Source organism: Canis lupus, chromosome 20, assembly GCF_011100685.1.
Source record: "Canis lupus familiaris isolate Mischka breed German Shepherd chromosome 20, alternate assembly UU_Cfam_GSD_1.0, whole genome shotgun sequence".
Lineage (NCBI taxonomy): Eukaryota > Metazoa > Chordata > Mammalia > Carnivora > Canidae > Canis > Canis lupus.
Genome location: NC_049241.1, coordinates 1791123 through 1803171, shown reverse-complemented (window position 1 = coordinate 1803171; position 12049 = coordinate 1791123). Strand labels below are relative to the sequence as shown.

General features: G+C 56.2%; 1 protein-coding gene across 3 annotated transcripts in view; it reads left to right on the top strand.

Moving 5' to 3' along the window:
• The window catches only part of MGLL (monoglyceride lipase), a 114586-nt gene extending 107198 nt beyond the window's left edge, over positions 1–7388 (top strand). For all 3 annotated transcript variants that reach the window (XM_038565463.1, XM_038565461.1, XM_038565462.1), the window contains 2 exons: positions 1061–1276; positions 4467–7388. In XM_038565463.1, coding sequence (XP_038421391.1) covers positions 1061–1276; positions 4467–4595 — 345 coding nt within the window. In that variant the 3' untranslated portion in view covers positions 4596–7388. The remainder of the gene's footprint in view (positions 1–1060; positions 1277–4466) is intronic.
• The last annotated feature ends 4661 nt before the right edge of the window (positions 7389–12049 follow it).

Here is a 12049-nt window from a genome sequence, read left to right as displayed (position 1 = left end):
GGAGGGGAGATGTAGCCTCCGCACTTGGAGAATCAGAGTGAGAACATAGCAGATGCTCTGGTGGCCTCACAAGGCAGCTGTTCCTGTACGCCCTGTCCCCATGGCTTTTACGCTCCCTCACCCAGTCCTAACACCACAGGGCACTTCTTCTCCAACTAGCTAAAGACTCATTGGCAAGGATGAGGAAAGTGAGTGAAGGGGCGTTGTGGTCTCACCCCTGCCCATATGGGGCTCCGAGAGTTATAGAAGCTTGTTACCCAGATTCTGTGGGGCAGATGCCCCATCTCAGGCCACAGTGAGCCCCAGCAGCAGGAAGAGTCAAGCCAGAAACTAATCTGGGTGGACTTACGAGCAATGAACAAGGACAGTGTCGGGCTCTGGTGCAGTGGGCAGATGGTTAGGAGGGAAGACCCACCCTTGGGCACATCTGACAAAGGGACAGACGTAGCTGAGGGTGCAGAGATGGCAACAGGCCCCTTGCCAGGACGGCAGGCAAACTGCAGCCCAGACCTGCCTGAGCCCTGCCACTTCTGAGGTTCATGGGGCAGTGCCCTGCCATGTGCCCTCAGGACCCCTCACACCAGCCCCAGGCCTTCCAGCAGGGCCATTACCCCAGGAACTCAGGTGGGCTCCTCAGCCACTCCAGCCAGGCAGACTCTAAGTCAAGGAAGGCAGACTTAGAGAAAACAAAATCCACACAAATTACACCAGAACATCTTCAGAGCTATTCCTGAGTGAAATCATCAAAGCAAGCAACACGCTGCTTACATCTTTTAAATTACAAATTCATGCTTTGGAGCTGCCCATGGACACACGTATGGATATGGACCGCCACAGAGCCTGGAAGAAGAGACACCGGAAGTAGTGCAGGTCCAGGTTCTGGAAGGGCCGGCCACACTGCCAGCCCTCAGCACCCACACCCCAGACCCAGCTGACCTGAATGGAGTCAACTGTTCAGGCCCCAAAGACTCCCAGGGAATAGGTCTGAGCCTCTGGACCTGGAGCCTCCAACCCCTACCCCTGGCCATGAATTGATGGATCTCTCTCTCTTCTCCTGCAGGTGGACCTCTATAATTCGGACCCCCTCATCTGCCGGGCAGGCCTGAAGGTGTGCTTTGGCATCCAGCTGCTCAACGCTGTCACTAGAGTGGAGCGGGCCCTCCCCAAGCTGACCTTGCCCTTCCTGCTGCTCCAGGGCTCCGCCGACCGCCTTTGTGACAGCAAAGGGGCCTACTTGCTCATGGAGTCCGCCAAGAGCCAGGACAAGACACTCAAGGTAAGCAGCCGCCCACCCCCACTGCTGCTTCCCAAGGCCGAGGTGGGCGGGGCAGTGGCACCCCTGGGCCTCCCGCACCCCACCCCACCCCCGCCAGGGGACTAAGCAGCAGGAATCTCAGGCATCTGCTCATTCTAAGGGAGCCCCCGAGCCACTAGCTGACTGATCTCACGAACGAGCTTGAGAGGAAGGAGGAGAGAACGCTGAGAAGCTGTCAGGTCCGGGAGAGTACCCACCCCGAGCACTGAGCAGCAGAGGTCAGCTTGGGCATGAGGGCCAAGGGCACGTTTTCTGCCCGCCTCCCTACCTGTCAGCCTTCTGCACCAGCAGCAATAGCTCCAGCCCAGCAGCCACCCCGGGACACTGAGCGCACAGGTGCACAGGCCTTGGTGGGATTGGATCTGCGCAGGAATCTTCCAGAGCATGTCCCATAAAGGGTACAATGCCCGTGGCCTAGCCGTATGGCATGTCGGATACAACAGACTGCAACGTACTGACTCAGAGCGCCTTCCGAGGTGGCAGGTGGAGTTGTGGGGTTGACCTGCATTTCGTGCCCATTTCCTTTGCTTGATGGAGCTGGGAAGAGCCCTGGCCGGAGGAGCATCTCCTGTGCGCCCGTCAAGTGACAGCTCATCCCAAAGGTGGCTCTCTGTGGCCAGCTGGGTGGGCGCAACCCCAAGGTGCATTCCCGAACAGATCTGTCTTTGACTGGGCCACCACAGCCCAGGCAGCCACCTGTGGGGGCCCTGCACCCCGGCCGGATCCTGCTCAGGTATGAGAGCAGGCAAGTCACACAAGTCCCACGCCTCCTGAGCTGTGCTGTCAGGATCCCAGCTCAGGCCCCCCCGAGCAAGCCCCTGGTCCTCTCCACCCTGCACCTTGCTGACAAAGATGCTCACACCCTGGCCAGCCGTCACAGGCTCCCCTCACACCGTTACAAAGTACAGACCCTAACTCACACCAGCCACCAGGTGTGGACTCGGGGCTGAAGAGAAAGAAGGAGAAAAGGGAAAGGAGAGCTGGCTCGTGTTCGTGCCAGAGGGCATGAAAACCCTGGCAGCACCAGGAGACCCCCCTGGTTATTCCTTCACCACCGATGAAGGGGTGGGCTGGGTCACCAGAGGGAGGGCGAAGCCCTTACTTTAGATGGGGTGCCCAGGGGAGACCGCAGAAGAACATTCCAGACTGAGGGCGAAAGAGCACAAAGACCCCAGATTGGTGAGATCGCAGTGTGTGCAAGTAGCCAACAGGGGGAGGTGTGAGCCAAGCGAGGGACTGGTGGCCTGTGTCCCTGGAGAGTCAGGACTTGTTTCGGTTCCCTGAGGAGCCACTGAAGCGTCTGCAGCTGGAGAGTGGCATGTGCTGATTTCAGCTCTCCAGGCGCCCTGGCAGCTGCCATGTGGAGACAAAAGTGGAGGGCAGAGGCGGCTGGGAGGGACGGTGACAGAGTGACCAGGGTGAGCCCCGGGGCTGGGCCTCACCAGTGACGAGACGAGACCCGCTACTCTGAGATGGGTGACACTGGGAGAGAGATCTGGGGAACGTTGAGAATTCCATTTTGAGTCCCTTTAGAATTCGGAAAAAGACCGGGGCGCCTGGGTGGCTCAGTCGGTTAAGAATCTGACTCTTGATTTCAGATCAGATCGTGATCCCAGGGACGTGAGATTAAGCCCTGAATCAGGCTCTGCATTGAGCATGAAGCCTGCTTGAGATTCTCTTTCCTTTTCCTTCTGCCTCTCCCCCATGTTCTCTCGCTCTCTCTCTCTCAAAAAAAGGGGGGTAGAAGGGAGGAAGGAAGGAAGGAAGGAAGGAAAGAGGAAGAAAGAAAGAAAGAAAGAAAGAAAGAAAGAAAGAAAGAAAGAAAGAAAGAAAGAAAGAAAGAAGAAAAGAAAAGAAGAAAAGAAAAAAAAGAAAAGAAAAAAGAAAAGAAGAATCTCTAAAAGATCCTCACACAGTCAACATTCATAGAGGAATTATTCAGAGCAGCCAACAGGTTGAAGCAGCCCAGGTATCCATCAATGGATGAGTGGATAAATCAAGTGTGGTCTGGACCAACGATGCGAAGAGTATTCAGCTTTAAAAGTGAATGGAATTTTGACTCATGCACAACATGCATCCCTGGGGACATTATGCTCCATGATATAAGCCAATTGCAAAAGAAAAAGTACTGTATGATTCTATCTTGTATGAAATATCCAAACCATAGAAATAGAAAGTAGAATGGTGGTTGCCCAGGGCTGCAGGGAATGACGAGAGGGGATTTAACCGGGCCAGAGTTTCAGTTTTGCAAGATGAAAAAGTTTTAGAGATCTATTGCACAACCATGTGAACATACTTAACACTACTGAACTGTGCACTTAAAAATGATTAAGATGGCCACTTTTAGGCTAATATTTTTTACCACAGTATTAAAAATAAGGAAATTTGGTGGTGCCTATTAGTAGTCCCACTGGAAATGGCAAATAGGCCGGCAGATATACACATCTAGAGTTCAGAGAGAGGTCTGGCTGGAGATATAAATTCCTGAGTCACCAGCACGTGGGTGGTTTTAAAACCACGAGACCGAACGAGGTTACTCCAGGGAGGGAGGAGGGCCACAGCCAGGCCTGTGGGCCACACCAGCCTACAAAGGTCATTGGCGCCCCCATAGACTGAGAAGGGGCTGCTAGAGAGGCACGGAGAAGAGGAGGAGGGTAAAGAGCCGTGCAAACCACAAGAGGAGAGTGTTTCTAGAAGGTGAACTCTGGTCAACTTTTGAATGAAGCTGAGAAGTCAAATCATATGAAAGCAAGGTGTTTCCCAGTTATTGTGCCATGAGGGTCATTGGAGTCTGTGCCAAGGACACTCGCTGAGGGTTGGGGGAGTGAAAGTCAGGTTGGAATAAGCTAGCACCAGATGGAAGGCGGGGATGTGTAGACAGAGAACGGCACAGACGTGGCCATCGCTGGAGAGAGAAAGACAGTCAAGGGAGGGTGTGAGTTGATTTAAGAAAGGGAGTGCTAGAACATGTTGGGACATTTAAATTTATCTGAATCATCATCTGATCCAAAGGCAACGACAACGTAAAGAAGGGAGCCTTCAGGCCTGATGGGGAGGTGGCAGGCCTGGAGCACTGGCTGTGCTGCCTGGGCCTCCCCACCTGCACCTGTCACCTCCCGTGGCCCTGACTCCCTGTCTCTCCTGATTGCAGATTTATGAAGGTGCCTACCACGTCCTCCACAAAGAGCTTCCTGAAGTGACCAACTCCGTTTTCCGCGAAATAAACATGTGGGTCTCCCAAAGGATAGGGGCGGCGGCGGGAACGGGGTCCCCACCCTGAGCACAGCGGCTGCGTGGCCGGCCCACGGTCGGGGAAGTGGGCAGAGGAGGCAGAGGTGGGCTTCTCACCTGTGGCTCGCCAGGGGGAGGGGGGAGGACATCACAAATTGGAGGAATCCCTAGCACAATGTACTTAAAAAAAAAAAAAAGAAGACATCCTGTCTGCTCCTGGATCTACGTTAAGGGGTAGACACTTTATGCAAAAACAGAGCAGGGTCCCAGGCAGTGTCCCAGGGAGGGAATGTGCTCAGACGTCCTTCAAGCCGAGCAAGCCTCTGCCCTGCCTTTCCTGGCCCCCACGAGGCTCCCAGCAATTCCTGGTGTGCCTCAGACACCCGACTGCAATAACTGGAGGAGCCTCCCTGATGCCCTCCGCTCCGGCCCCCACTCCAGGACCTCCCCGCCTGGCCCCGCTCCGTGGCCTTTTGCCGTGGGACTAGGTGGCAGGTGGCAGCCCCCCTGGGCACACCCATGTGCCCTCCGATGCCCAGGAACTGCCTGGGACCCCCTCGGCCCGAGGAGCCACCCATGACCCACATCAGCTCCTCGTTGGCCTGGAGCTGGACTGCGGGACAGGATGAGGCTTGGCCCAGAAGGAGTACAGGCAGGCAACCCCTCCAACCTGCCGGGCCGCCTGCCACTGCCCACCGAGTGCTTTACGTGTTCAGAGGCTGCCTTTCCTGGCGAGACTACTTTTACCCAACACTATGAGAGGGCAGTTGTGTTGAAGGTGAAGTGTCTAATATATAATGTATATTCTAAAGCAGAGATTATTTGGGTGGGTGGGTGGGACCAACGGAGGCTTGAAGGCACTGCAGCCCGATGCCCCCGCCCAGGACGGGGACGGGCCAGCCGCAGGGCCCTGTGTCAAGGCGCTAGGGTGCAGCCCCTGTAAGCAGGGCCCCGGGGCCCCCACAGTGGGCGGTGACAGGCCCGTCTTTGTCCTGGCCTGCCTGGGCCCATGGCCACCCTGGAAGCCTCTGTGCTGGGGGCACAGCTACCTCTGGTGGCAAAAGAGGAGAGTCCCGGCCCAGTGGCCCAGCCCAGGGCTGCAGGCCCCAGAGACCACAGCAGAATGGGCCGCGAGGCTGGCAGGGGCCAACCTTTGCCAGCAGAGGGCCCGGCAGCGCCTGACCTGCCATTGTCAGGTGCCAACCCCAGCCTGCCCGCCCTTGGCACCAGCAATAAATGGGGCTCACAGCCCACTGTGGGAGGACTTCCACTTCCACACGGGACTGTTGTTACCTCACGAGGCTCCTTGGGGGCAGACAGGACCCCGGGTGGGGGTGGAACTGCTAAGGGGCACCTGCTCAGCCCACAGGGTGCAGTCGGGGGCCTCCAGGCTCCGGTGAGGCGGCCGCTCCCTTGCCAGGCCCTCTGTGACCTTGGAGGCTGGGAGTGGGGGCTTCACCGCACCCTGTTGTTCTGGGGCTTGCTCTGGGTCCCCAGAGACGGGAGGCCCTCTGGCTCTCCTTCCAGGGGCCCTCGCCACAGCACAGTATAGCCCAGAGCTGGTCCTTCTCCGGTGGTCGGACCCTGGCCCCCAGTGGAAAGTCATGCCGGCCTGGGGGCCGAGATTTGTGCTCTCCTGGCCCTCTAGTGGGGGTCGGGGCCCACGGCCCCACAGGGAGAGGCCCTCATGGCCCCATCTGACTTCTCTGGCTCCTCCTTGGAGGAGAAAAATGTAAAAAACACCCTGAGAGAGGAGGTCAGCCCCTGCCTGTTCAAACGGGCCTCCGTGTGAATGTTTCTGCTCCTCAGCAGAGGGAAAGCAGAAATGCCACCCAGAAAGGCCCCAGACCTCAAGACGCCCCTGAAGCCAGATCTGGAATTCTCGCCCAGGGCTGTGCTGGCCCGGACCCTGCAATCGCCGTGCCTCCTGCCCCTGCCACCGCTCCAGAAGCACCTGCCGGCTCGGCCACTTCCCAAATTAAATAGCAGGCACGTGGTTTGACCAGGAATCATTCGGATGCATGAATTTATTTCTATGAAAGCTCTGACAGAGACGAATTCAGTCCCATCTACAGGTCTGGTTAAGGGTCAAAAAATTGCTGTGTTAAAAAGAACTATTTGGAGGCAGGACTGTCTCCTAATGCAGGAGGGGCGGAACGTTGCTGTGCCACCTGCTGAGTGGGAGCAGGAAGGTGTGGGGGCCAGACACCAGCTGTGTCCGGAGTCCCACGAGGGGCCACAGCGCGGCCGCGGGCCCGCCCGTCCCGGGGAGCCGTACAAGCCTCCAGCTGAGTTCATGCTCCACGCTGACGCTCAGAGCTTCCAAGCTATGCTTCACCACGACAAGGTCGTGGCCCGGCCTTCAGGCACCAGGAGATGCGGCTGACCCGAGCCCTGCCCGGGGAACGGACCTGTGGGGAGGCAGACGCAGCCCCTTCCCCTGGAACTCGGAGGCCGTGCTGGTCCGTAGGGAAATGAGGTTCACGCCCGATGGTCTTCCTAGGCCTTGATGCCACCTGCGGTGGGAAGGGGAGTACAGCTCCTCTCAGGGAGGGGGGCGGATGGCCACGGGCACCCAGTGAGAGCCCCAAAGGATGCCAGGAAAACCCACCAGCTCTGCTCTGCACCCGGGGCAAGGTCCCACACTACCTTTTCTTTCACCAATCACTAACATAAACCCTTTGGGGTCACCATGATTTTCTAAGCAGTTTGCCAGTTATTGTCTCTGCAGCTCAGCCGCATCCCTACATATGTACCATTACGGGGACTCGTGATGGGTTCAGAACTATCAAAGGAACCATGTATGCCACAGCTAATCCGAATAAAACAGATGTTTTCTGCATGGTGGTGTCGTCTGTCTGCCTGAGACTACAACGCTCCCTGTACAGAGAACAGCAGACCCTCTTGTGGGACCTTACTGTTGTCTGTGCTGAGCCAGTCATCTGATCCAAGCCATGGTTCCCCGGGGACCTTATTTTCCCTCCTCCGTTCCCACGGACTTGGCCACCCTAGTCCCCCAGCCCTAGACTCCCGGGCTAATGCCCAGCCCAGGCGGCTCCATCCTCTGCCCATCTCAGCTCTCCTGCTGCTGAGCCAGGGCTCTGCACATCCTCTTCCCCTCCTGTGTCCCACAGTCAGCCCCGCCTCCAGGGTAGGGCTACATGACGCTTCCCTCTGGCCCCACTGCTGTTGCCTTCCCTCCCACCAGATGGCGACAGCACCCTCCTCAGGGGGTGCCCTGGCAGCCCTGCCCACACAGCCCCAGGAGGGGGTGTTAAGTGAGTCAGAGGTAGCCCTTCTCACTCACAACCCGCCTAGCCAGTGGCCTCCCTGCCTTCATCTTCCTCCTGCTGTGTCCACTGGCCCCCACTCGCCAGCCTCCCTGCTGGACACCTCAGAGGCCTTTCCTAACCGCCCAGTCAAGAACCAGCACAGGCACCCTGGCTCCTTCCCCACCTTCCATATCCCTGGCACATTATTACCATCTGACATGATCTGACTTCTGCTTGACTGTTCAGTAGCTCTGTCCCTCCACCAGAACTGAGCTGCAGGAGGGTGTGTGCTTACATTAGGCCCGTGGTCTCCAAACTTGTCCAATGAGGGAGGGAGGGGCTGAGGGACGGAAGGCTTGCTACACTGGGCAGGATGCAGTCCCTGGGACTGCCCTCCAAAATGAGGGCAGAGGGACACAAACCTGCCACTCCAGTGCCTAACAGTTGTGGGGCAGAGGGAGGAGCGATGAAAGCATAGTGACCAGCCCAGAAGCACCCCTCTGGGAGAGCGGAAAGATGAGCAGGAGTGGGGTGCACAGATCCTGCAAGGCAAGAGGGCTCAGGGCAGGACTTGAGGGTGGAAGGACCTCAGGTTGGCATCAATAGCAGCACTCAACTGAAGATAGTGTAGTGCAGGGGTCCACTGGGTGGGTGTAGTGTCAGGACCAGCCACAAAGAGCCCACAGCCTTGACTGGAGGGGCTGTCGGTACAACACAGAGTGCTGCCCCTGCAGGAGGGGGCCCACTTGTCAGGTTGTGACCTCAGGTAGAGGACACAGCCATGACCAAAATGGAAGCTAGCAGGAAGGGGTAGCCTGGCCTCTTTCTCCTCCCTCCTTCCCTCTCCTCTCACTGTAGGGGAAGTCTCAAGGACATGGCCCAAAAAAGGCTGCTCCAGCTCCTGCCACTGTGCCCTCCTTCCAGCCTACAGGAGGGGAAGAAAGGAAAGGGGCAGGCACCTATCTTTCAAGGAATAAACCAGAGACTGCCCTTAGTGTGTCAGATCACATCTAGAACCGGATGGCATGGCCACAGCTAAATGCATGGGAGGCTGTGAGGCGGGCCAGGTGCCCACAAAACAGGACAGGCTCAGGGTAGGAGGGTATCTGAGGACCAAGTGCATGTGCTGGAGCCTTTCAAGGATGGGAGTGCCAGGGTCAGTATCTGCCTGGGAGATGCCAACAGGGGGTGAGAATGAGCTGGAGGTGAGCCAGAGCCCTGATTGGTGGCTACTGAAGAGGTAACATCAACAAGGTCTGGTGACCCTTGAGGCCCAAGGGATCCAGAGGGAACATGAGGAACACATGCATATCTCCAAAATGCTGCAGATCAGAAAAGCTTACAGAGTATGCCCCACACTGTTCCTCTTAGATCCTCCAGGGAAGAATGAAAATTCACTCTGAAGCTGACCCTAGTTGAGCTGCCTCTCCTAGTGGAGGCTTCCTCGTGGGCGCCCCCATGGAATTTCTACTTGAGCTTTTGGGTGGTTGGTAGTATTGCTCGTTCAGACTGCTCAGGAAACAGGCTCTGAGGGATGGAGTGATTGGCTCAAAGCCAGTGCAGAGTGTGAGCTCCAGCCCAGTGTCTGAGACTGTGCTGCAGGAGACCCCACTCCCTCCCAGAGAAGGAAGGTGGGCGACACAGCCCCAGGGACAGAGCGCCAATGCAATGCTCAGATCTTAAACCACCAGTAGGGCCTGCTGTTGCCTGAGGGTGGCTTCCCGGCTCCAAGGTAGAAGCTCCCAGAAGCCTGAGGGCCCCAGAAGTCCTTTCTTCTGAGGCCTGCCCTTCAGACTTTGCCCAAGTCAGAAATCGTTATGCCTTCAAAATGTTCACTCAGGGATTAAGGCTGCCCCTAGGCCTGGCAAGAGCACACCTGCCCGTATGATGCCAGTGCCCAATGGCAGCCTGGTCCCCAGCGGGGCTCCTCGATCCACTGCCATGAATGGGACATTAAGGCGTATGCGGTTCTCTAGGTGAACGAAAGAACATATGCAAAGCTTTCACTCTCTTTTAATTTTTATTTTTTGCAAGTGGGGAAGATTTTATAGGATGGGTGAAAAAGTATTTTCTATTTTTATTACAGACCTGCCTTGTGTAATGACTGTTTGGGTCAGGACCAGGACCAGGGGGAAGCAAGTAAGGCACTTGTCTTGGACACAATGTAAATGGGGCACCAGGAATCTTAATGAACAAGACCATACTTTTATGTGATTTAAATTAAAAGTAATGGAAAAAAAAAAAAAAAGCATGATGAACCAAATAGCAGCCTTTTAAATAAAGACAGGCTCAGGGATCCTGATGTTTCTCCCAGCTCCAGCACAACTCTGTACACAGCACCTAACTGACCCGGCCCCTGCCCCTACCGCCATGGCTCCCTCTCTCCCTGGGGCCTTGACAAGCCGTCCCTTCCTTACCTCTTAGTACAAAGCCATGTGGTGCTTATTTTGTCTGTGAAAAATGTGCAAATAACTTGAGCTGGGATAGAATGCATGTGTTTCTCAATAGAATTCATGGACCTATTTTTCCATTCAGCAGGAATGAATTAAAGTTGTTACTTGAGGACAGATGTCCTTTTTGATTCTAAATGCAATACAGCCACACTATGAAAACGACACAGAAATCAGATGAAACCCTCAACTCTTGCTCTGGAAGCATGCCGTGTTTCTAAGCCCGGGCTTGCGGGGGGCACCTCAAGGCAGGCTGAACAGCCCCCAGCTTCCCCCTGCATGTACTGAGGCTGCCTGAGCAGCCCCCCGACCACAGGAAGCTTACCATCATTTCCTTCCCCACTGGGCTCACGGGTGCCCTTCCTGTTGTTTCCTGTTTGCAACACCGCCCTGAACACCTTCAGACAGAAGGCCTTTCCCCACCTTAGGCCACATGTAGCTGAAAAAATGAGGAAGGTGTGGTGTAGTTGGCGAATGCCCCTGCAGCCGTGGGGCTGAGGGGACCACGGTCCTGGGGGTGGTGACTCTCCAGATCCACTGCCTCCCTAGCAGGTGCACCTCACTGCCACTCTCTCGGTGACCTGCTAAGGTACCACTTCCAGAGGACTCGCTCTTAAACCGCCTCACTTAGGTTTTTACTTACAATCTATTCTAAAACAAGCACGATTTCAAATAACAGCTGTAAAAAAAAAAAGAGAGAGATGGGTTTCTATAGAGTTCACTGTTGTCCCCAGTATCTATCTTAAAAAAAGAAAAAGCATCATAATTTTTTTAAAAACCCTTTTTTAATGTTTAAACCTCTTACTATATATACCTTGCCTCCCGTGGAGTTAGTGTGTGTGGCTCTTAGGCCACCAGCCTGGCCCCACCCAGGAAGTCTGGGTGCCCAAGGCAAGCAGTGACCTTGCAAAGTTGCAAGTCAGCCCCTGCCTCGCCCTCCTCACCTTCCTCACCTTCCTTGCCCCTCCCTCCACACCTTGGGTGGAGCCCAGCATTTCACAAATACCAGCTTACTGCGCCCCCTGCCCCCACCCAGGCCAGTGCAGGGCCCTTCACAAGTAGCCGGAGCTCACTTTTAATGCCCCAAGCCAAAAGGGAGGCACTATCAGAGTCACCCCAATTTATAGCTGGGTAAACCAAGGCATGGAGCTGTGACCAGGGAGGAAAAGGCAGAGCTGGGGTAGGAACTCTGGTCCCGGGGTGGCTTGGGCTCTGGCCATGATGACCTCCCTGGGTCTCGTTCCGAGGCTCTTCAGGCTCCCAGGCCCATGCCCAGACCCTGCCCTCCACCCAGCAGGCCCTGCCGTCCACGTCCCCTTCCCCCACCCCCATGCCAATCACCTCCCTGCCTGCTGCTACTTTGTTCACCCATCCCACCTTACTGCTTCCCCCATGGGAGCCACTTGCCAGACCAACATGGAGGACATGCAGAGGGGAAAAGGAGATCCCAGAAACTCTAGAACTGATGAACATGTAAGGCACAGACGGCAGGACACCCAGTGCTGTTCCTAGGGCAGAATGGGACAGGCCTCAGACGCTTGCTGCCTGGGCCTCAGGTCGGGGGACAGCCTATAGGGCATCCGGAGATGGCCACCTAACATTCCTGATAATGTCATAGCTCCCGTGGCAGAGGCCAGGAGGCCTCCCCAGGAAGGAGGCTGGCCGGGGGCTGAGAGAAGACAAGAGGTCAGTCCTCAGCTGCTCCTGGCACGAGACTCTCCATGGCCAGCCGCCAGTGGGCTGAGGAGTGGAGGGAGCCAGGCTAGGGCCAGCTGGGCTCA